At 39.1% G+C, this 25,266-nt stretch overlaps 2 protein-coding genes across 4 annotated transcripts; both read left to right on the plus strand.

The window, feature by feature from the left end:
- The first annotated feature begins 4 nt into the window (after window positions 1-4).
- On the plus strand, window positions 5-15,351 carry LOC134638803 (zinc finger protein 462-like). Of its 2 annotated transcripts, none has more exons than XM_063489705.1 (11): window positions 5-112; window positions 440-504; window positions 590-5,532; window positions 5,617-5,882; window positions 6,472-6,590; window positions 7,589-7,720; window positions 7,844-8,087; window positions 8,749-8,891; window positions 8,991-9,214; window positions 11,550-12,777; window positions 14,107-15,351. In XM_063489705.1, exons 2-11 carry the CDS (start codon window positions 495-497, stop codon window positions 14,241-14,243), a joined length of 7,446 nt encoding a protein of 2,481 aa, XP_063345775.1. In that variant the 5' UTR covers window positions 5-112; window positions 440-494; the 3' UTR covers window positions 14,244-15,351. The 2 variants fall into 2 exon arrangements, with proteins under 2 accessions (XP_063345775.1, XP_063345776.1); XM_063489706.1 differs by lacking the exon at window positions 5-112 and adding an exon at window positions 134-180.
- Window positions 15,352-16,552: 1,201 nt separating this feature from the next.
- mfsd10 (major facilitator superfamily domain containing 10) lies at window positions 16,553-24,483 on the plus strand. Of its 2 annotated transcripts, none has more exons than XM_063489755.1 (13): window positions 16,553-16,661; window positions 17,659-17,837; window positions 18,312-18,408; window positions 18,518-18,621; window positions 18,750-18,908; window positions 19,100-19,291; window positions 21,495-21,597; window positions 21,696-21,807; window positions 21,893-22,001; window positions 22,121-22,211; window positions 23,179-23,226; window positions 23,319-23,408; window positions 23,526-24,483. In XM_063489755.1, the coding sequence occupies exons 2-13, from the start codon at window positions 17,685-17,687 to the stop codon at window positions 23,627-23,629; spliced, it is 1,362 nt and encodes a 453-aa protein (XP_063345825.1). In that variant the 5' UTR covers window positions 16,553-16,661; window positions 17,659-17,684; the 3' UTR covers window positions 23,630-24,483. The 2 variants fall into 2 exon arrangements, with proteins under 2 accessions (XP_063345825.1, XP_063345824.1); XM_063489754.1 differs by having other exon boundaries at window positions 17,656-17,837; window positions 23,526-24,482.
- Window positions 24,484-25,266: the final 783 nt, after the last annotated feature.

Below are 25,266 nucleotides of genomic sequence, written 5' to 3' on the forward strand. Positions count from 1 at the left end.
GGAGAGTCACACTCGCGGGAAAAATGGCGGAAACGTGTTCCGTGTTCATGCGACCTCCAGCAGCGGTTCAAAACAGTGCCTCCTAAGCCTTGCCCTCTCTTTGTGTGCATGCGTGAGTAAAAACCTTGCGTGCATCGCGCACTTTAGCGAGTTGCACATCTCGGCATTTTGTTAAAATAGGTAGGATCTGTTTATTCAGTTTGACTCGTTTTACGTCTCCTTCCTGTTGAATATGCTACACTGAAAGTTAAATAGAGGTGTTGAGTTCTTTGTGCTGCCATATTTAAAGATAATATTAGCAAAGCGTACAATCTCGCTGTCTCGCTCTCTTTTTTAAGTATTCACTTGTGCGTTTAACTTAATAACGGGTAACGAAGTAGCGTCGGATTATGTTGTGCTGCTTCTGTGCCTTGAGAAAAATAATAATCTGTTTTTTCAGTTGTCTAGGTGTGTCACTTAATGTGTAAGGCTGTGGGTTAAAAGAGGCATGCAAGATGGAAAACGGTATGTATCACAGAGGTATGCAATGTCTTTGTGAATAGATACTGACCTATGCTGATCTATACTGGTCTGTTGCCTGCCCCCTCAGATACAGTGGAGTGCTCCACCTCTGGCCACATCAAGCAAGTCATCAGCCAAGCAGTCACTGAAGAATCCCAAGTCAAGGCTTTTCATTGTAGTCACTGTGTGCTGATCTTCAAATCCAAGGTGTACCTTTTTGAACACCTCAACAAGGTGCATGGCCTCAATACAGAAACTTCTCTCAGAGAGGCTGGTTTATGCCCTGGGACTGACAAAGCCATCACAGAGAACAGCAGCAGCAGTTCAGGAGATCATTTTAAATGCCAGAGCTGTGATTCTAAAGCTTGTAGTTGGGATGGTTTAAGTGAACACGAGGAACTGTGTCACAAAACTTCAGAAAATCCTAACGTGTCAGGAGGTGTCATCATTTCAGAAAAGCTCGACAGCACTTTAAGTGTCATTTCAGCAAACCAGAACAATGAAGCTGCAGGAACATCGGAAGATCCGTCAGTTCTTTCAGATATTTCTACCTCAGAAGCGAAATGCACGTTAAAGGACCTGAAAACCTACAAGAGGCCATTGCAAACCATTACGAAGTACTTCTCAGTGTCATCTGAATCAAATACAATGACTGCTGCAAAATTAGCTGATGGCACCAAAGGAACTATCATTTTGCAGGAATCTCCTTCAAGCTCCTGTCCAAACAGTAGTGGTGTGTTTAAAGTCACAGCAAAGTCTGTGATAGATATCACCGGAAGTAAGTCGTACCATTTTTTGCACACTGACTTGACTACTGATTTGACACCATCTAAAACTCCGGAACAATTCAGAAAAGAATCTGTTCCTGACAGTGCTGTGAAGAGATCCAGTGGTAAAAGTTCAAAAGGTCATCCTGCCAAAAAAGCCAAGTTGGATAACGAAGAGATGCTCACGGAAAAAGAAAATGAAAGTAGACAGCAGTCATCCAGCAGCAACGAGTTTTCATTTGAAGTCAGCGAAGATGAAGACGAGGCAGACGCGCCAAAAGTGTATTCTTGTAAACATTGTGACTACAGTGACGTGGGCATCAGGCGAATTTCTGCCCATTATCAAAGTGACCACCCTTATATCAGATACAATTCTGTCTACATTCAGGACGCAAGTGATCACAGTGCCACCTTTCGTTGCTTGGAGTGTCCAGTTGAGTTTTTAAGCACAGCTGACCTCAAGAGGCACTACTTGGAAAATCATCCAGATGCCCCAGATGTATTTGCCATGAAATCATGTGGCCTCAGTTTGGTTTTCAAATGCTTTCTTTGTAAATTTACTACCAATCTATTGAAGTCCTTGAAAGAACATTACAAGGCAAAGCATGCAACATATGAAGTGGAGAATTCCTTATTGTTCTGCAGATATTCAATGTCTGAATGCCAAGAGGAATCGTCTCAGCTGAGTCTAGAAAAATCAGGTGGAATTTCTCCTGAGCGTGCCCACACATCCCAAAATTCTCCCTCTAAAAGAGCAGACATGGCCTTGTATAAATGCCAGAAATGCATGTTTAGTCACAAGTCAGTTGTTGCTATGCATGTTCACTACCAAAAAAGCCACCCAGATGAAGTAATCACATTAGATAAAATCAAACAGTCAGCTTGTCCCACATCACATGCAGCATCAGAGATGACATCTGAGAAGTGTTCAGATTCTGTGATTGTAGTAGATCATTCAGAGACCACACCAGAAGCCTGTAAGAATCATTCAGAATCTTCCCAAACCACGAAAGGGAAATCTTCGAAGTTTCCAGCAAAGTCCAGTAATGAAATTACTACTGGACTGGACAATTTCTCATCCAGTTTACCAAATGAAACATTTTACTGCCAGTTCTGCAGTTACACAAGTACCAAGGTTAAGAGTATCCTTGGTCATCACAATGCAAAACATTCTATGGATGCACCAATAGATACTGATGATGTCCTATGGTACAGTGCTGAGATGCAGAAACTTCAGAGTGAATCTAAGATGTCAAAAAGTCCTTCATCTTCCCAATTTAATACTAGTAAACAAGTGAAGATGTGTAGGGAAAAGGAAGATCTGTATAAGGAGGATCACACAGCAGATGCCTCAGAAACAGGAGAGAGACAGGACAAGTCCTACGCATGTCCAGAAAACTTGTTTTACTGCCACAAATGCAACTTCGGAAATCCATCTATAAAAGGAGTAATTAACCATCAGGCTAAGGTTCATCGAAAGTGTAATTCCAGCACTAAGTGTGTTCTTGAATATACAGCTTTAATCCATGATGAAATCAGGAAAGCAAAAGCAAATGCAAAGGATTCTTCTTCTTCCCATCTACCTCTTCCTATAATAAATGAAGGTGAAGAAAAAGCATTTTTTTGCCACTTTTGTAACTACAGGCATAGTACTTTGGATCAGGTAATGCGCCATTACAGCAAAACACATCATGGATTTAAGGCGAAGCCTTCAGAAGTCCTTCTGCATACATCTAAGATCCACGATCAGGCACAGAAATCTCCTCTAACATCCACTCAAAATGAAGAAGCTGCTCAGGAAATCCTCAAGAAAATGTATAAGAAAAAGAAAAAAACGAAGCATTCAAAATCTTTGGTCATTTCAGCAACACCCTCAGTGACAACCCCACACACAAAGAGGTCCCTGAAATGTTACAGATGTGCATACAATACTGACGTGATATATGCTCTGAAGACGCATATAAGGAAAATTCACAAAGTAAAGCGTACAGTCACAGATATTTTAAGATATTATTTTAGACAAGGATCATTAGAGCCCGGCTATTATTGTGAATTCTGTGTTTTCAGACATGAAAAAGCTGCAGCAGTTTATGAGCACTACCAGGAACGCCACCCAGGACGTGTCCCCTGCGTTGAGTATGTAAGTACTCGGTTATATGCCGGTCCTGGAATGGTCCTTTCTAAAATGAAGAAGCCTGATCTAGAGCAGAGTGGAGGCAATGGCACTGAAAACAGATTGCTATCCCAAAGATCTGGACAAAATAAAGCTGGTTTATCTTGCAAAAGATGCTCTTTTAAAAGTAACTCTTTGTCAGATCTGGCACACCATTACCGAATTGTTCATCCTTTGAGTGCAAAACTTTCCAAGAAAGCAAACGCAAGCTGGCGAGTAGAAGACCAAAGTGACAGACCTGGCTCATTTGACTCCTACCAGTTTGGTAAATCACAGGATGAAGCAGAGGCGTCCTGCACAGTGTTCAAGTGCCTTTACTGCTCTGCAAATTTTAATAGCAAACACGGTCTCCACGTTCACTGTGGAATGAAACACCCGGAAGCTGTAATCGAAAAATTTGAACAAGAACAAAAACCAAAAAAGCAGCACAAAAAACGCCTGCATGTCTTTAAGTGTCCATATTGTACCTACGTCAATACCGTTTATCAGGGTGTTCTCACTCACTGCCAGATGAAGCACCCCAACCTCCCATCCAGGGCCGACAGTCTCCACGTGGATATGGTGTATGTTGAAAATTTGGACGAAACCTGGAAAAGCAGTCCTCCTGGTGAGAGTCTGAAACTTTGTGGGCACATGTGTAAAACCTGTCCGCAAATCTGCGCAACGCTGGAGAAACTGAACAAACACTGCGAGCGAGACCACAAGAAGACTGGTGCAAGCACAGCACAAAGCACGGCCAAACCCGCTCCTAAGCCATTAGTTAAAAGTAAAATACTTCTATCTAAAGCCTACAGCACACATGGATCTGTATCAAAGACTTCATTTTTAAGCAAGAAAATCTATGCCGTGATCAACTGCCAGCACTGTTCTTACACATGCACCACCAAACTTGCTCTTGGTCGCCATTTGCTTGCTAACCACAAGCATACTATTTCAAAGGACTGCGTATACAAATGTGTGCTGTGTTCTAAAGTTTACTTCAGGAAAAAGCATCTTGGACGCCACTATGCAGTGACACATGGAAAGGAGGCTTATTTAAAATACTACGTGCCCATATACAAACAGCCTCTCAAGAAGACAGCGCGATCGCCGTCTGAAGACCCATCAAGTCAGCAACAAGAAAAAGCCTCTGAGACATTTAAGTCTAGCATAACAGCAGAAGAAAGCCTCTTGATCTACAAGTGTCCAAAGTGTCCATATGTGAATGCTAGCTACCACGGGACCCTCACTCACTGTCAAATGAAGCATCCAGCAATTGTAGTCCGGGCAGACGAACTTGAGACAGGCGAAGTCTTTGCATCAAACATGGTCAATTGTACTTTAGGAAAAGGTTCTAATGAAAGAGGGTACTTGTGTAAAAAATGTTCACAAATCCATGGATCACTGACAAAACTCAATGCTCACTGTAAGAGGGTTCATCATGACACAGAAGTGTATGAGCACACTGATGCTGAAAGCCAGCCGGTTCACACATCTCAGGGCTCAGCACAGGAGGATGCCTCTGTGAAAAACAAAACTTCGAGAGAAGTAAGCGTTGCGGAAAGTAGACAGGCTCCACAAACGGAAACTCCTGAGGCATGCCCGTCAACTTTGCTGTCCGGAGTCCGCAGCACCAAACAGTTGTACAAGTGCCAGATGTGCACCTATAAAGGACTGTATCGAAAATACCTCCAGTGCCACTACAAAAATACTCACAAATTGGATGCAGTCAGTATTTACAAACTTCTTGAGAAATATAATAAGCGTAAATGGAACTTTCCCAGCAACGTACTTAAATCAGGCAACAGCACAAAGGTTAAATGTTTGAAATGTCCAGAATTAACATTCGAGTCGTCGCAGCTGCTCATTGACCACTATAGTACTTTTCACCGCTCAGAGTGGAAATTGGACTTTACTGTGTTGTCACTAGGATCGACGAAAAAGAAAACCACAGGGGTTTACAAATGTGACCACTGCAACACACAATTAAATGGGATTAGAAAGGTGTGTTATCACATGGATCGCCACAGAGCAAGGATGCTAGAGATGGCCAAGGCTGCGCAGAGAAAGGAGTCGCTTATTAGCACAACACTAGAGCAAGAATCCAGCGAGGTAAGTTGACGCTGTAATTCCTGTCTACGCTCTTTGTCTTCTGATCTACTCGTGTTATTTGACCATTACTGTGATTATTTCCAGCCCTGCAGGCAAGACGAAACGACCACATTGGAAACTGTGAACGAGGTTAATCGTTGGAACGGGACACCAGTACAGAGCGCCGCTACATCAGAACTCTCTGATGTACAGCAGCCAGAACTAGAATCGAATGGAGACAAACACACGTGTAAACAGTGCGGCCGGATGTTTATGTCATTGAAAGGCTTGCATTCACATGAGCACAGCCACGCAGCCCTGGCAGCCATCAAGAAAGTGGACAATAGCTCCACGTCTGGATTAAAACACAAGTAAGAACTTTGGGCTTTTTTTATTGTTAAAAACTAAACTAAAAAAAAGTATTAATAATGGCTAAATTTAGGCTCATATATTAAAGCAGTCACCCCATTTTGCCACGTTATTTTCTTTGTGGGCTCAGTTAAAAAGTAACATGGAAATTTTACCAGGTGGTCTTGTTTAGTCTGAAAAAGTACAGTGCCTATCTGGGTATTGGAAAACCTTTGCAGAAAAGCTTCTTTATCTCAAGATTTTCACTTCCTGGTTAAATAAAAAGTTAGACTCCCCTTTCCCGCTTTCCTCAATTCCACCTCTATCCACTCCTGTATAACTTCAAACTTCACAAGAAGACCATTTCCTCATAAATAGAACCAATGGCTTTCTGACAAGAGAACCAAAGTAGAGAAATGATACCTCCTTTACAGATTTTAGGAGTTACTTCATCTACTCTCTGTTTGACTAATGTATCTTTCGCAGGCTTGTTAAAATTGACTTTTGATTACTTTATTCGTTAAAGCAAGTCCCAAACACCCCAAGCTGTATTTTTTGTGAGAGTTGAATGATTGTGAACCTTTTTTTTTTTTTTTTTTTTTACCTCACCAGCATTAGCAAATATCTCATCCACAAATCTGGAACTCTGAGACCTTTCCTGTGTAGTTGCTGTACCTATCGGACAACAGTCTTTGGCCTCTGGAGGAGTCATTTTATGAAAAAGCATCATGGTAAGAACTCATTTGTAACATCACCAGTGGTATCTTATGAGCATTAAGTGTCAAATGCATTGACTTTGACCTGCGAACATTGATTTCAAAATCACCAGAATTTTTAAAATTAGTCTTTTGTTGTAGATTATTAGCATACGCTTTCTGTATGCTGGATTTGGTCAAGTTAATATGAGTTGTCACAGGTGCATTTTATATTAGAAGCTGACTTTAACTGTTCAGACTGGGATGGTTTTGGCTTAGTTTTAAAGACAGCCACAAATTTCACAAGAAGGGGTTTGAGTAGGGCTGTTCGATATAACGATATATATCGGATGACGATATAAAAACGTCTATCGTTTAATTTTACGCTATCGTTTGTTTCGTGGTGTCGCAAAATAAACTGTTTACGGCAATATTTTTTTCATCGTTTTGACGGTCACTGTAGTGGCTATATTAATTTCTTAAAGTTCTCTCTTTCTCTTATATTTTATATAATCACACTACGGACGGACAAGAGCCTGTTTTTATGCGTTTTAAAGCTCAAGATCCTGTTGAGACTTTTCAAAATACACTGAATCACGTGAAAGAGCAGATTATTTACGGATGAGAAGTAAAAAAGAGCCGCCAGGTGTTAAAAATAAACCTTAGACTAAAACATTAGAACAGGCTTATCCCCGCAGCACGCCGTGTAATAAATACTCACAAAGAAAACGGCGGCCGTTACAACTTATGTCTAAAAATGTATAGTTTCATGCATCGGTTAAAACACTCGACTCCAGGTACATGACGCGCAGCTGGAAACACTTCCCGCAATACGAGCTGCCCGAGATTCACAGAATTTACAGAAAATGTTACATTTTTGTGATTTATATCGTTATCGGGACGATAGAATTCTTATATCGGGATATGAGATTTTGGTCATATCGCACAGCTCTAGGTTTGAGAGATTTCGTGTGGCTTTGTCTGCGTTTATGTCTTTCATTTTTCATTTGGTTATTCTATTGCTGAATGCTTAGATCTCATCATGGCTGCAGCTGAGACTGAAGACAAAGATAAGAGTGAAGACAGGTTTGATAAGGAGTCCTCTAATTCATCAGAGAAAATGAACAGCTTGCCTGAAATTGATGAGGGACCTGAACTGATTAAAGGCAAGTCATCTCTCATGTTTTTTTTGTGTGTTTTTTTTAAACTTGGTCTTGGTTTTCATAAAACAAACAGTTTCTGGTTTTGTAGCAGTACTAACAGACTGTGGGTCCTTGAAACTTTGACAGGATCTCTGTACTTGGAGCCCCCAGATGTGCGGCGCCAGTTAAACCACTACACCATGATGGCACAGAGCAGCATCAAATCTAAAGTGAACGTGCAACTTTCAAAATTACCTGAGAACAGCGTGCTTCACTGTGAGTTCTGCAATTTCAGCACTGGACACCTGTCTAGTATCCGGCGGCACTACTTAAATCGGCATGGAAAGAAAATCCTCAGATGTAAAGACTGCAACTTTTTCACGGGTTTAAGGTAAGGTGCTGCAACAGTTTGTAGTTTTGTGTGTACAAAAGATTTTTTGCTTTTTTTTTCTTTAATAAAATTTAGTGTGTTACTAAAAATCTGCAAATTGTACTACTTAGCTTCAACTATTTAGCTTTTGTTTTCGAAAATGGAAAATGTACACAAATGATATTCTGGGATTGAAAACTTGGAAAATATTTTTATGTAAATATTCGTTTTCACATTTGTTTTAAATGTTGCATTTAATCTTGCATTTGCATTTAGTATGAGTAATAATTGATACTTTTAATTCTGAATCATCACAGATGTGCAGGATCTGACTAGTTTCTATAGTCAGGTGACATAATGCATTCCTGGTTTGCCTCAAGGAGGAGACACAAATCCCTTTGGGGTGGCATCGGGAAGAGAACCTGGCATAAAAGTGTGCTAAATTAAATATGCCGCACTATCTGCTGTTTGAACCCTTTTTGAAGAAGAAGCTTCTTTTATTCAGATTTAGACATTGTTGTCAATTATTTTAGATGTATGGAAATAACTTGGATGAGTTTTTTGAGGTGTTTGACTTGACAGACACCTTGAATTTGTCATTTTTACTCATTACTCAACACGAGTTGTCACCAAACACCGACAAATTTGCAATGTCATCACTGATTTCTCCTGTTGTCATTAGGAAAACTCTGGAAATGCACATGGAGACGGGTCACTCTACCTGCCAGTCAAAGCCTACTCATCAGAAGGACCTCTGCTGCCCTTTCTGCCTGTACCAAACTAAGAACAAGAACAACATGATTGATCACATTGTCTTGCATCGTGGTATGTTGGAGCATTTGCAGGATTTGTAGGAACGTGTTCTGCTTTCCGATACCTGACGCTGTCACATAAGCATTCCCTTTTTTTTTCTTTTTTTTTCAGAGGAACGTGTAGTGCCAATAGAGGTTCGTCGCCCCAAACTGTCACGTTACCTTCAAGGCATCATCTTCCGCTGTCACAAATGTACTTTCACCAGTGGCAGCCCAGAAAACCTGCGTTTGCACATGATGAGGCACGATGACATCAAACCCTACAAGTGTCGGCTGTGCTATTTCGACTGCACCCGGCTGAGTGATTTGGAGGCACACCTGAGCGATAAGCATCAGGTGAGGATTTCTCTCTAAAGCCTTCTGTGCATCCTTGGAATTCCTTTGGGTCAAAAAAGGTATTCTCTTTAACTGATGGGCAGACGGTGCTTTTGTTCTACACACTGCTGTCATAACCATGAAGATTTAGAAAATCAAGAGAAAATGAAGTTGAATGAAGTTATTTAAGCCTATAAAAAATGTAAGCAGCAATTAGATGTCAGATGTCAACATGTCTGATTTTTGAAAGGAGTAGCCAACGAAAGAGAGTGGGAGCATACATCCTAAAAATATGAATAGATATAAAAATGAACATAAAGAATTCATCAGAATGACATTTTTAAATGTCAACCATGCATCTTGTTTAGTAGCACTGCATCACTTTCACAAGCTACATATAGGCAGTGGACTTACTTTTGCAAAAGAATGGTTTTATTCACATAATGCTACGGAGACATTGGCACTGGGCCATTTGATTCCTTTAGTCTGAATGTTTTTGTAGTCCAAAAACTTTGCCACAAATCTGTTTAATATTGATTAAGGTTGCGCCTAATGGAGTGATGCAGTGCATATCCTACCCCAATTCCTTGGCTATTGAAAAGTGCTACATTTACAGGGATTAAACCATAGGTAATGTCAAAGATGGACATGGACAACTACTGTGACATCATCCGTTGGTTTCTGAAATTGTGTTTTGATGCCCCAAGATTAGCATTTTCACCACAACCATATTAGTTTCAAAGTAGGGCCTAAAATCCATATCACGGTATAATTTGAAGCATGTGCGGTAACGATATATATCACGATATATTCTTTTCTTCTGTATAACGTATTTTACACACTATAAGGCACACTTAAAATCCTTTAATCTTCTCAAAAATCGACAGTGTGCCTTATGTATTAATTCTGGTTGTGCTTACTGACCTCAAACCGATTTTGTGTTACACAGAGCGCAGAAATCAAAAAATGTTTTAGTACGACTTGGGAGAGCTATGAAAGCGCACCGCTTGATGGATTGCCGGAGCATTACGGCTGCCGTAGTCAGGAGCCTTGCGGAGTAATCCAAAACTCCGTCCACTTCAGGTCCCAAAGTCAAACAAACACTGCAGCATCACTGAGAGTTACAAACTGTCTCAATTCTTTCATCTTTAATAAAATGATCAGCGTTGCTGCTCTACCAGGTGTAACAATTAAGTTTAACATCCAGGCATCCATGAAAACAGAATCTATTAAATTTAATGGAGTTAGAAGTTAGCAGGAAATTTGCTCGCTAGCTTCCACCTAAACATGATATAGCATGTTCTGACTGAGAGATTTCTGAAAAAATTAAAAAGTACAGCTCTGCTATCACTTCCAACATAAATGAAGACAGAAAACTAAACAGCAGTGACATTTGTAGGGTTACTGAAGTTGGGCTAGCTGGTATATAATGATGTCCTACGTGATTGCTAGCGACACAGCTACGTTAGCATAACATTAGCACAGTGAAGCTGAAGGATGAACACCAACTTTTTCCCACTCGATAAAAGTTAACGTGAGGGTTTCTAGTGGTTAGGGACAAATGCAATTGCATGGCAGGATGCTGTAAACGGACCAAACTTCAGTCAGGAGAACAACTGAGATAATCCATCCACAATACGAGGTTAGTCATTAATATACTGCAACAACATGGGAACAGAGCAGCTGCGAGAGAATTCAGCATTAATGAATCAATGGTAGGGAAGAGGAGGAAGCGCAGTTTTTGGCTTTCCCCATATTCCAAAAGTGCTTTGTCTCTTTGCTATTACTGTCGCTCGGCATAATTTGCAGATGATGTTGTTTTTAGCCGCTGCAATGCTTTCAACCAAAACAGGCGCAGCTTGAGGACACCATCAACATGCGCTATCGCGGTAGAGCGCTATAGTCAAAATCTCTACCGTTGGCCAAATTTATATCGTTTCTACTGTATACCGTTTATACCGCCCACCCCTATTTCAAAGAATAAGATGTGGTGAGAAGGAGAGGGGCTGACTGTGAAACTGCTATCTCTATGCAGTAAGCAGACAAAAGATAATCCAACATTTTTAAGCAATTTAAACATGATTTGCAAAATAGTTGTAATAATGTTTTATTCAGTATGCTTCCAAAATCAGTGACTAAGCCCATAAACTCACAAGGAAAGTGTTTACCATGTCATGTCTGTCTTCCCATAAACTTCTATAGGACTGGGAGTCTTATCTCAACCCCATAACTCCAAGTGTATTATATTTGATAAATGAGTTTTTGAGGCTTCTACATCATCAGTGCCCCACCCCCACCCCAATATAATGTGTTGGAAAAGTGTATCATAATTTGGACCTTGATTCTGTCTATGCAGGTCATGAGGAATCATGAACTCGTGGGTCAGGTGAACCTTGATCAGCTGGAGGCAAGCGTTGGTAATGTGCCAGTAACAGAAGAGGAACATTTGTCTAACATGGACCAGCTAGATAAGGACGGAGAAGATGTAGAAATGGAGGACCTTTTTGCAGACTGTGATGAGGTTCCACAAGCTGAGAACCTGGAAGGAAACTATACCACAGAGAAAAGTGCACTCCAGATCAGGGAATGCCAGGAAAGCAACGGAGAAAGTCCTGGCGAGACTTCCGAATCAGACATTCAACATGAAAATGCAAAACCAAACTCTACTGTCCAACAAGAGCTGCAAAAACAAGCAGAGATTGTGCTGCTAGAGAGTGCAAGAGAACAGGAGACAGGAAATGTGGAACAAAGTGTTGCAGAAGTGAAAATTACAGGTACCCCATGTGAGGATTGTGGCGGTCCAGAGGAAGAAAGGCAGACAAATAAAAACCAAGCCCAACCTAAATTCACAGAATGTGGAGACAAACAACAAACAGAGACAGGAAATGATTTCAAAGTGGATGAAGAAACACCAGCTCAAAAGCAAGACGTTAAAGCACTTGAGCGTAAAACACTGAACATCGAGGCAAAGGTAGAAGATGACATACTGCGTCATATCTTACAGTTGGCCAATGATGACAGCAAGATGCATAACAAGGCAGATGAGGGTAAAACGGTTAAGATGGAGAAGGACACTGAGGCAAGTGATGCAAGTGATATCCCATTAGCTGAAGAGAGCAACTTCCCTTTGTTCCAGAATCCAAAGAGTCAAGTTGGTATAGAGGCAAATTCAGCCTTAACAAAGCTAAATATTGCACATGTAAATAACACAAGGACAAAGGAGAGTTTAAAAATTGAAAGACATATGTTAACCCTCCCGCCCACTTGTGCACGACTTAAGATGATCACCGGCAATATTTTAGGTGTCTCGTTTACAAAATTAAAGCAGGAACAAGTGCACACTCAGCAAAGCAGTGAACAGGAACCTAAACCTTGCAAAGAAATGCCAGTACTTGAGAAAGAATGTCTGAAGAAGGAAGTGCACTCCCCTGAATGCTTCAAGGAGGAAGAAGAGAAAGGTCCTTTCGAGCAGAAGCAGAACCAAGAATCTGAGATGCTCACAGAAGACGAGCAACGACACCAAGATCAGGCGCCTGGTGACCACGACGGGATGAGGGATGATGATTGTCTGCAAGAGCATGAAGGTAAAAAGAAATTATGAGAGTGAATTAAAACATTAGTTTTTGTGCATTTTTGTAAGCAAAACACATATTTTAAGTACACTTAAAAGTACACTCTTAATTACACTTTAACACTTGTTTAAAGTACAGAAAAAGAGATGGTAAATGCAGATATTGGGCAATATCAATAATAGTTATGAAAATAAAAGTGCTCCCTCTTTGAATTGTAAGGTTTTATGTGTCAGGACTTTAGATAAGTACAATTAAAGATTAACTATTATGTCAGTAATAATTTAACAAAAAATCAGCCAAAATGCAGAAGCAGTGTGGAAAAACTAAAAAGGCCATCTTTGCTGCGTCTATAGGTAAGTAACAGCCAGATGCTACAATCAACAGCAAGTATGGTGACCTCTATGAAAACAAATGGTCTGGCAGTTCATTGGTGTGATTCACGTGTGTGTGATAAAACAATGCACAAGGCGAAGATGCTCAGACAAACCAAAAAAATATATGTAGAAGAGCTACATCTGAGATTCTAAAGGCTTCAATAGCGATGTTTAGCGATACTGCAAAGCATCATGTTTGGAGAAAACCAAACAGGATAACAGCACAAGCACCTTGTAGCACCTGTCAAGCGGGGTGGTGGAGGGGCGATGATTTAGGCTCGTTTCCAAGCCACAGGACTGTGGCTGTGCTTAAATGAATGCCTGAAAACCTCAAACTGAACTGAAGCAATGTTGTAAAGTCTGATAAAGTCATACAGACGATGAATGCTGTTAAGAATGGTTCTAGAAGATACTGAATTATGAGGTGTACTTTTTCACACACTGCTTCTGCATTTTGGCTGAGTTTCTGTTAAATAAATGTAATATATGTAATACATATAGTGTATTACATATATACAGTGTTGTTTTATTTTCTTATTATGTGCTGATATGTAAATCCTTAGAATTGAAAGAGGGTGTACTTTCTTTTTCACATGACTGTATCTTAGTGCATTCCTAATATTAATTCGAAAAATTAAATAAAAAAAACAGGACTGTGTTTGATGACAGACAAATCTGATGATAAAAAGTGATTCAAAAGGAGGTGATCTATGTGTGTGATCATTGTTTATTTAGTCATTCAAGCAAAAAATATGAGATCTTCTCGGGTTTGTTTTTCTTATCTTTCCTTTTTAGTACTTTAGAGATTCCAATGGTAATTTTTTACTCTTTTTCTGAGTTTTTATCGAATTTTTTGTGATAACTAACTGTAGGTAAGTATTGGGTTGTCAACATAAATAGATTTTGAGGAATCTTCGGTATGGGATAATTACGTTGTTGATTTTTTTTGTTTTGTCCCCTCCCTCAGATACAACAACACAAGAACCGGCTGAAGTCCTGTGCTCCCCACGTACAGAGCAGAAACGATTTACTTGTGAGTTCTGTGGAAGAAACTTGGTGAACAGCTCTGAACTGAAGCGTCACGTCATGCGGCATGGAATCTAACAGTCTTTTCCACGTTTTTTTTATTTGGGTTTCCATTTTATGGAAAGTTCCTTCCAGTGTTGTGTTGAGTTACGCATTTTAGATTTTGTTATTCGTCTGATATCTTATCTAACTGTACGGTTACATATTTACGTTTCTGTTTTTTTGTGCATTTTTAAACCTTTTCCTATAAAATGCTTTTATGGTAAAGCTGTTAAACATAGGTGTGATTCAGTAAATAAAACTTTGAACCAATATGGTGAATGTATTATGTGTGACACACTGTATTTAAAATCTTTAGAATTTTTTTTGTATTTTTTTTAAACACTAATGGATAATGTCCGTGATCAACTGTCATCCAGAGTTCATTTTTATTCCTGTAGTTAGTACAGGGAGGTATTATTTACGAGAAGTTATTACTGTAAAATCTGCAGAAACCTCTACACTGTGAACTAATTTTACATGAAAACGTTTACATAGAGTTAAATACCACGAACTGAACCAACTTCCATAACAGAAAGTTCATTAAATGCTGCCTTCAGGTGTTGTTTGGTATTTCAACACACTTTTATTGTGTATTTTGTACTGAAAAGGAAAATAGTTGACAGTAAAATATCAGTATTTAGTTTGGTATTCCATGTTAACGAAATTTTGTTTTGTTTTTTTATACTTCAATTTGTTTTGAATTTAAAGTGTGTTTGCAGCACCTGATATTTATTTTCCTCCTAGCTTAGAGTGGCGCCTTCTATGAAAGTGGTGAATTTAAACATTTTTAGTTAATTTTACTATTACAGTAGATGTCACTGGTGTCAGAAAAAGGCAGTATATCTGAAGATACAGACTCATGCACAATAGGTCATAAATGATTAATAAATGGTCCATTTTTTTTTTTTCAATTTCTTGAACAACAGCAAAAAATGGACACAGGCTGGACCAAGAAGTTATCAGGGACATTTACAGAAGACTGAAACAGTTAAAGTTTAAAAAGTTAATGTGTTATGAGACCACGTGTGTTCATATCCTTGTATTATAAAACATGGATGCTTTGTATTAAAAGTGTTGCCCTGTAGCAAAAATCAAATAGTGCATTAAGAAAATATAATCTGGTTACAACAATAAATGTTTGATTTCGAATGGCTTGATGTAAAGAGCAATGTGCACATTATTTTTAAGTTGAAGTATTCAGTACATATTTTTAATGTTGAGGATACATAGCTAAATAATACTGTGCAAATGTCTTACCCACCCCTCATTCTTTTTTAAAATTTTGATGTGGATATAGGAAATGGGTGTAGCAAATTATAAAAATGTGAAAATAGAAATGCAGTATACCGAGAAAAAAGTCTGATTGGACATTTCTGATGAGCCTGAAATTCAGTACTTGGTATGGCCACCTTTTTTCATCAACAAAAACTGAACTCTCTTAACCTAGCCTTGTTGCCTTGAGTGCTTCTCTTGTAATTCTTTGGATGTTTGTTGACTTTGGTTTTGTTCTCTGTCAAGATAATCCCACACTGCTTCAGTAATATTAAGTTCCGGGCTCTGGGAAGGAAAATCCGTGACTGACTGGGTTCAGTTGTGTGTGTGTGTGTTTTTTTTCTATCCCAATATTCTTTCACTGCATGGGAGGTGTGTTTGGGGATCAGTCTCGTGAAAAATTTTCTTATTGCCATTCAGATGCTTTCCTACATGGTTTTCCATGTTTGATCAAAACCTTTTTAATAAGGTCCCCAACACCACTGGCTGAAATTAAACCCCAAGCCATGACAGCACCTCCACCATAACCTCTTCTATACATATTGACAATTTGAACTAAACATTTCACATCTGGATTCATCCCTCTATAAGAACTTCTGTCACTGATTTTCAGCCCAGTTCTTGTGTAATTTGGCATACTGAGCATTTTCTCCCTGTTTTCTACCAATGGCTTCTTGACAGCCACTGAAACCATTTCTGATGAGGCATCAGCGAACAGAAGATGGATCGACTAAAAGGCTGTCTTTTCACTTGTCCAGTTTCCTCCAATTTTTTATGGCACACTCTGCCACCAGTAATGGTGTTAATATGACAATACAATGTTTGGCCATGCCACTGTTTGATTATATTCCAGTCATCAAAGTGAACTACATGGCATTACAGCCTTACTGTTTCAATGAATTCTCTAAGCACTGCTTTGACGCACTGAATCAAAAGATTTGTTGCACCACCACAGAAAAACCTTTACGAGGGAGAAAGGCGAAAATACGAGCTTACGAGGGTCACGTGAAGGCAGCATTTTCTTGTGTTTGCGTTGGTTACGACACACTCTTGTCATCCAAATGTAAGAGGACGCCGCTTCCTGGTGTGTACTCAATAATGGACTGACTGATGAGCCAGGTCGAGGTGAACTTGTCCTCACTTTGATCTGCTTCTCTGAGTCCACCGCTCTGCGCACACTGGGTAAGTTAAATGTGTTAAAGTCTTTCCATTAGAGGAAATACATAGGGAGAAAAATCGAGGGAAAAAGGCGATGCTGATAAATATTGATCAGTACCACTGGATCCAAACCATTTACATGTAGAGAAACGTGTTTTGTGCTTTTAGATGAAGATATTTGAAAGCACAACCTAACACGTTTGTGTGTTGATGCTCTTTAAGTTCATACAAACTGAGGTGGATTTGCTCTGAGCAGGAAGGCTGAAGGAATTGTTTCCTCCTTCCTTGACCAACACGTTTCTCTCCCTCTGTTTCCTGATTACTTACTGTAAGTAGATGTGGTTAATGAAGGGTGTCGGTAATTAAACGTTTACCGATATAAACTGGTGTAAACGTTTTGTATTTTAAACCTGTCCAGTCCAGGAAAAGCTTATTTTTTACATACTAATAGCGTCCACATTTTTATGATCGTAACGTGAAAATACAGCTACTCAAATATTGTACAGTCTTCAGGTACTTCTTTGAGTATTTAAGTGTTGTAGTATACTGCTCTAGGACTCAGTGATACCTACTGTAATTACCTTTAGGGTAAAAGCGACCTTCTCAGTTTTATTTCGTTTTTTAAGTTATTGAAACCAAAATATGCAACTTAAACGATGTTTTGTACTTGATAACAGTATTATCCTGCGCCGTCTTTCATATTGGGTAACCACAGCAGATGAATCCCATATTTGATTTGGCACAGATTTTTATGCTGGATGCCCTCCCCGACCCAGCCCTGGATGCTCCTGCTTATCTGAATGAATGATTATTTCTGTTTTTAACAAGTTTGTTGTACAAAGCAAGAAACTCGAGGAAATGTAAAGAAACTGCTTCAGAGTTTGATCGGGATAGCCTACAGTAGTAACTCTTTAAGGGTCAATTTCTTTTAAGGATGGCTCTGCTTGTTTGTGTTATTTGAGAAAAGTCATGAGGGGCATTTTAACACACTATATTAAAAGTGCTGCTCTTTGTACAGCAGGAAAAGAAACACTATCAGGTGGAAAAATGTCAGCCGTAAACAAATCCAAGGAAGATGAAGGCATCTTCTCCACAAAGGTCATCAAGATTGTGTTTATCATCCTGCTGCTGGACCTGCTGGGATTCACTCTGATTCTACCTCTGCTGCCTTCTATTTTGGATCACTACGCAGAAAGCGGGGTTGGTCTTTTATTTATTTATTTATTTTTTATAGCAGTATAATCACTTAAAGGCACTTTTAAAATCACAGCAGATATTAAGATATTAAGCCTGCTATACATGACAAGGAAACTGGTTGAAAGCATTAAAACTTTGAAGGTGATTCCAGCAGCCTTATTTCCTGCCAGTGATGATCAAAATGCTTTTGAAATAAGAGTAACAGTGTTTACTGAAGACATTTTTTGCAGTGTGAAAATTGTTAGATAGGGTTTTTTTGAATGGCATTTCCTCAACAGACCATTTTTACATTGTGAACACATCCTTGAACAAAGATGGTTTTGTTTGAAGATTCTCCTCCATAAAAACTGTAACAAACTCATGAGTGATTTGATTAGATTAGTTAGTGGGTGAATCCGCCTGCTGAGTCATGGTGAAGCGACCACTTTGCTGGTATTTATACTATAGCTCTGTGATGCTTTGTTTGTGTGTGGGCAGGATGGTGTGTATCAGTCTCTTCAGTCTGTTGTGGACTGGTTCCGGGAGGCTGTTGGGATTCCTTTGGAAAAGAAATACAACAGTGTCCTGTTTGGAGGTATATTGGATTAATTTTAAACATCAGATTTATTCAACATTAAGGTCAAATTTATATTTTCAGTGTTGCAGGCTCATTGGTTTAATAATGCTCCTTTTTTCCCCTACAGGTCTGATTGGGTCACTGTTTTCTCTGCTACAGTTCCTGGCATCACCTGTAACCGGGGCTCTGTCAGACTCCTATGGCCGGCGACCCCTGCTTATGCTCACCACAGTGAGGAAAACATCACTTTTTCACGACTTTTTAAAGTTTTGTTTATCAATATTCGTGCTGTAAGAAAACACACAGCCCTTTCTCCAGAGCTGACTCATTCACATCTAATTGGGTGCCTTGTGTTTCAGTTAGGGCTGATGTCCTCCTATGCAGTCTGGGCTGTTTCCCGGAGCTTCAGCATGTTCCTTTTGTTTCGGGTAATTGGGGGCATTTGTAAGGGCAACGTCAGCCTCTGCACTGCCATCATAGCCGACCTGCCGTGCCCGAAAGCACGGAACCGAGGAATGGTAGGCAGAAATATTTGTGGTCATTACAGGAAATGTTTTGTTGAAGTGAAATTAATTAAAATTATTTTGTGTTGTATTTATACATACTTTTTTTTGTTATCAGTACACTTAGCTTAGCATGACCCTCACAAGTATTGAGAATAGATGAATTAAGTGTCTTTCTGTTTTCTGTTTCCCTCTGTTGTAATCAGGCCATGATTGGTGTTGCCTTCTCCTTGGGCTTCACCGTGGGGCCTCTGATGGGCGCCTACTTTGCTATCACCTCCAAAGCAACAGGAAATGTCTTCTACCTCACTCCAGCTCTGCTCGCCCTGGCTTTCAGCGCTGCTGATCTGCTCTTTATTTGGCTGATGCTGCCAGAAACATTAACAAAGGACGTCAAGGTTAGTTAGAAACACTCCTGCTAATGTAAACAGAACTAAATGCAGTTTTTAACAGTAGACATAAATTTTCCAGCCATCAGTTGTGCAGTATGGATTTCCAAAACACGCTGTGGTAGAAGAAGTATGAAACATTTTCACTTAAAGTTGACCTATTATCCTACAATTGTGTAGATTTCCATGACTCACAGTTCAAAACAGTGCTCATTTATCTTACACTGGGCTTTGTCTCAAACAAGAAGTCTTTAGCTCAGTTCTCCTTCCCTATTACCCAACAGCAGATGGGTGGGACCGCTTTAGTAATGGCCAGAGCTGTTTGTCTGAAATGACCATGTAAGGACATCCACTGTATTTGACAACATACTGATCTAACAGTAGAAAAAACAACGTAACCATATATTTGTATTATGTTTACAATATGTTTCTCTAAAAATGATTGCTATGATTGAAAAATATATTTAGTTTAGTAAAAAAGTACTTTTTTCCCCATGAAGAGGAAGTATCACACACCTTAAATACAAAGTACTTCAATAAGGGCCAATATCAGTACCAGTATCAGTGACTATCTGTTTCCCAATGTTTTCAATTTTTCATGCTGAGCTAAGGTAACAGGCTGCTGGGTGCTGGACCATCCTTTGCCCTCCTTTTGAACTACTTTAATTCTTCAAGGCATAAATTCAACAAGGTGCTGGAAGAACTTCTCAGTGATTTTGGTCCATGCTGACAGGAGAGCACCACACCATTTCAGCTGGAGATTTTGTCAGCTGCACATACACAGTGGGAATCTCACATACCACCATTTCACAAAGGTGCTCTGTTAGATTGAGATCTGCTGACTTTGGAGTCCATTTGAGTGCAGTGAACTAATTTTCTGTGACATGGCACATTATCCTGCTTTAATCAGTCATCAGAACATGTGCACACTGTGGTAAGACTTGGATGGTCAGCAACAATACTCACTGTGTACAAAAAATTATCCCCCACACATTACACCACCACTACCAGCCTGAATCATGATATACTGCAGGATGAATCCATTCCTTCATGTTGTTTAAACCAAATTCTGACTGCCTTAGCCCACCTGCGTCAAGATTCCACATGTTGTGCATTCTTCTACGTACCTTGGTTGTAAGTGGTCATTTCAGCTACTGTTGTGCTCCTAAAAGCTCGTAGAAGTCTGGCCATTCTTCTCTGGCTTTTGGATTTTCATCCAGAGAACTGCCACTCACTGAATAATTTGTCTTTTTTGAGCCATAATCTGAAACCCCTAAAGATGGTTGTGTGTGAAAATCAAAGTAAATCATCCATTTCTGAAATAGTCAGACCACCACCAACAAACACCCATCCATCCATTTTCTTCCGCTTATCCTTATCAGGGTTGGGGGTGGCTGGAGCCTATTTCAGCTACCATAGGGAGAAAAAGAGGCGGGGTACACCCTGGACAGGTTGCCAATCTGACCGAGGCTAACTCATAGAGACAGACAACCACATTCACCCACCTTTGGGCAGTTCAGAACCCCACTAACTGCATGTCCTTGGACTGTGGGAGGAACCCAGAGAGAACCTACTCAAACACAGGGAGATCATCCAAACTCCACACAGAAAGGCCTCGTCCAGGTGCTAGTGTCGAACTCAGGACCTTCTCGTTGTGAGGCAACACTGCACAACCGTTGTGCCCAGCCCAACAAACATGTCATATTTAAATTACATTTGAGCAAGCTTTATATCTTTGTTGCACATTGCTAAACACAGGATATACTGATGTCCAATGTTTAGAGTATTTCCATCCTCTTTATTCCTTCTTCAGCAGAAATTATATGAAAGTTTTTCAAAAAAAAAACCTTATGAGGTGTACTTTAAGCAATTTTTGTCATTCCACTTAACGCATGTCCGGACAGGTCTATGGCTGCTGATCCACTGTGTACACCACCTTATTAGTAAGGCGATGATTTATGTGCATGTCTCTCCAGATTGAGCAACATCCCTGAAACCACCAGGCGAAGAATGTTTCAAAGAGACAGTGATCACTGTTCAGATTGAACATGTCTGATTTTCTCAGTTTTCACCTACCCACCGCAGAAAAAATAAATAAAATAAAATTACAAGTTCACATAATTCTTATTGTTTCTGAAGAAACGGCATTGTTTTTTTCAAATCATTATTCACTGAGAGAAAGATGCAGATCATTTTTCTTGTTCCATTTTAGGCTTTGTCTTCAGGCTGTGGGGACTGCAGGGACCTGCTGCATCCATTATCCTTGTTCTATTTTGCAGCTGTTAGTAAGAAAAAAGATCAACTTTCAAGAAACGGTGAGTAGTGTATACACTGCATTCATCTGTGATTGTCCCGTTTACAAAGAGTGAATAAACCTTAACACAGTGATGCACTGTTGGGCTGTGTTTTACAGGAATGCAAAGCCTTCGAGTGCTAGGGCTGGTTTATTTCTGCTACCTCTTCCTGTTCTCTGGTCTGGAGTTCACCTTAAGTTTTCTTACTCACCAGCGTTTCCAGTTTACAAGGTATGAACTCAAAGATAAGGCTGTGTACTCTGAGTTTCCCTTTTAAGTCTGACAAACAGCAACCTTATGTTTTTCTCTCTAACAGCATGGAGCAGGGAAAGATGTTCTTCTTTATTGGTGTCATCATGGCTTTAATCCAGGGGGGTTATGCTCGCAGAATAAAACCTGGGCAGCACATCAGGGCTGTTCGTATGGTAAAGTCACCAATTGCTTGCATGACAAATACTGACCTAATGCTGTTGTTAGTGTTAATGGAACAGGATAAATCACTGTACAAATGTCTCCCTTACTGAACCACTTTTCTTGTTTTTAGGCAATCATAGCATTGATCCCAGCCTTTGTTATCATTGGGTTATCGTGGAATGTAACAATGCTGTACATTGGGTTGTCACTGTATTCCTTTGGTGAGTCAAAATTACTGTATTCAAAATATGCAGTAACTCAGTTTCATCTGTCTTATCTTGACAGCACCCAAGAATGTGTAAATAAATATAAAAACTATGTGATAAACTACTGCCAAAATACATAACAGGACATTACGCTGTTAAAATAGAAGAACACTGTCAAGAACACTTTCAAGGATGCAGTAATTAAACTATTGCTTAAGAAGCCTTTGCCTGATCCAGCTGTCTTAAGTAATTATAGACCAATCCCCATCCCTTCTCTTATTTCAAAAATTCTTAAATGAACAACTATAATATAGTCAAGCAGTCATTAGCAGAGGAGTGGTTTATCTGAAGAGTTTCAGTCAGATTTCAGAATGAATTATACTCATGTGGAGTTCCACAGGGTTCTGTACTGGGACCAGTTCTATTTACATTTTACATTCTTCCCTTAGACAATATCATTAGAAAATCCTACATACATTTTCATTGATATACAGATTATATGCCGCTATATTTATCTATGAAGCCAGTTGACACAAATTATGTAGCTAAACCACAGATATGTCTTACAGACACAAAGACCTGGATGTCTGGAATTTTTCTTCATTCATTTTCAAAATTCAGATAAAACTAATGTTATTATATTTGGCCCCCAAAATCTTAGAAACATGGTGTCTAACCTGATACTTAATCTGATGCAAAGTCCAGAAATCTAGGCATTGTTTTGATCAGGATATGTGTGCATATTAAACAAATATGTAGGGATCCTTTTTTTTAGTCTGCTCCCTAACAGGAGTGGATGATATCACTTTAGTTTAAATTACTTTGTGTTATTCTTATCAAGTCGTCCTCTAACTTTTCTAAGAAGCAAAATATCAGATAGTTACTGTATTGTATGATATTTTGCTATATAGCATTTTACTTAAAAATGTCCCTAAATTATAAAATAGTTCCAACTTACGTATTTATTATCCTATTCTTACAGCGGCTGCCATAGTTGTCCCCTGCTTGTCGACTCTAGTTTCTGACCATGGTGAGCCTTTTATCAAATCTGATGAAAAATATTTTGATCCTGCTATAATGTTGGCACTGTTGCTGATTACCCACTGTTGCTGATTCCTCTAGGCTCAGCCAGTCAGAAGGGCACTGTGATGGGGATTCTGCGTAGTTTGGGCGCCCTGGCCAGAGCGTTGGGCCCAGTTGTGTCCTCCTCAGGTGAGGAAACTGAAACTAAAGGATCATTCCATAGTGCTGCTTTTTTCTTGAGATGGTGCTATTTGAATTATTTGTTAAATATTCATATCTGTTTTGTTTTAACTGATTTGTTTGCAGTGTACTGGATTGCCGGAGCACAGACCTGCTTTCTTATCACATCGGCCTCCTTCGTCTTGCCCTTAGCTCTCCTGGGCATAGCCAGGAGACTAAAAGAGGAATGAGCAACTTAAAGACTTTAAAAAACAAACCTTGTGTTTCATTACCTACATTAATGCAATGATGTTTCCATCTTCTGGGAAAGCAAACACTAAGTTCACAGTAATAGGATGTTTACTTTTCCGTGCTGTTGGCCAAAGATCAAAAAAATGAAACAAAATAATATGAGAAGATGGTACAAATGCCAAAAATGAATGAATGAACATAATGTTGTTTGTGTGTTCACATAGACCGGTGTGTATTGTAGACTGGGTGGGTTAGAAGGAATTCCATGTGATATTAGTGCTCCTGGTACACAGATATTTTTGTAATGTTGAATTTTATTAATCACTAAGATTTTCTATTTTGCAAAGGATACTTTAGCATTAACACACATAAAACTTTTTGATGTTCTATTTTTTACTACAGAGAATGAAACATCAGTCCATGGCAATGAACAGTTATCTTAGAATGAATTTGAACCTTTTGTATAATTTTTCTATGTGAACTGCACATTAAATACTGTACTCAAGTACAGCTTTAATCAACATCTTTATACTTTAGTATTTGGGTCTACTTAATGCTTTTGCTGCATACATTTTACTTCACAATGTATCTAAAATACATTTTTAAAGGTAAGATATGTTTTTGATATTTCTTTAGTATATAAAAATAAGGATTACAATCTTTATTCCAGGTAAATGCAAAAAAGGGAAATTCTTCATGAGTTTTGCTTTTTAATCTGAGTTTAACTTGATTTATTCTGAGTATAGTATACACAGCTCGATGCTTTCATATCAAGAAAACTAAAATAAATGTAAAGTCCAGTTAAAACAAAGGAAAGTGTAAGCACCATCCATCAAAATCCTTACAGTCCATGTACGATATGAAAGAAACAATATGAAATAAACTTAACTTTGATATATTATGTGTGACTTTTGAGTCAAACACTTTGGGATTCAATTGGTTTAACAGTTCAGGTTCTCAACCGGTTCTCATCATGGGGCAAAATAACGTGTAAGCACAAGCGCCAAACAGGTGTGGTTAGTTTTATGGCTGATTTACAAAAGTTGCGTTCGTTTCTAAGGTGCAATTATTTCGTAGGCACAGTCAGTTCAGGTCAGAATGAAGTGCAAAAAACAAGGTATACTTTTTTCAGCGTTAAATATTGACACAGTCAGCAGTTAATTGTGTGCTGAAAACATGATTATATTCAGTTTGTACCACTGATTTAAATATTCTCCTCCCTATATTCTGCACCTTGAAAAGGAAATGGCTGTACTAAAAGGCACTAAAAAAAGAAAAAAAAATATATTTTTTACTCTTAAACAAATTTGCGCCACTGCAACACATCTGGCCCCTAAAGTGTAACAGAAATTAAATCAGGGGTTCCTCAGGGGTCTGTCAGTGGTCTATTACTCTTTAACTTTTACATGCTCTTCCTATCATAAAGAATTGCAATATATCCTATCATATTTACACAGATAGTACACAGCTGTACTTATCGTTTTCTGATGATCTAACCTCTGTTCACAAATTGATGCACTGATGACATTAACAGTTGGCTGTCTAGAAACGTTTTAAACGTGGAAATCCTTGTTCCTGGTCCAAAAAGTCAGAGAGAACATTTTTTCATATTTATCATCCCATTCAGACTCACTCT

This window comes from Pelmatolapia mariae, linkage group LG12 (assembly GCF_036321145.2).
Source record: "Pelmatolapia mariae isolate MD_Pm_ZW linkage group LG12, Pm_UMD_F_2, whole genome shotgun sequence".
Taxonomy (NCBI): Eukaryota; Metazoa; Chordata; class Actinopteri; order Cichliformes; family Cichlidae; genus Pelmatolapia; species Pelmatolapia mariae.

What these genes read in the sequence shown, in the direction of transcription:
- LOC134638803 (XM_063489705.1), top strand. An exon ending in ACGTCTGGATTAAAACACAA is followed by an intron (nt 5,883 to 6,471) that starts GTAAGAACTTTG and finishes TTACCTCACCAG; the next exon opens with CATTAGCAAATATCTCATCC. An exon ending in TTTTATGAAAAAGCATCATG is followed by an intron (nt 6,591 to 7,588) that starts GTAAGAACTCAT and finishes CTGAATGCTTAG; the next exon opens with ATCTCATCATGGCTGCAGCT.
- mfsd10 (XM_063489755.1), top strand. Translation starts at nt 17,685, where the DNA reads ATGTCAGCCGTAAACAAATCCAAGGAAGATGAAGGCATCTTCTCCACA. An exon ending in CCCTGCTTATGCTCACCACA is followed by an intron (nt 18,622 to 18,749) that starts GTGAGGAAAACA and finishes CTTGTGTTTCAG; the next exon opens with TTAGGGCTGATGTCCTCCTA. An exon ending in AGATCAACTTTCAAGAAACG is followed by an intron (nt 21,598 to 21,695) that starts GTGAGTAGTGTA and finishes TGTGTTTTACAG; the next exon opens with GAATGCAAAGCCTTCGAGTG.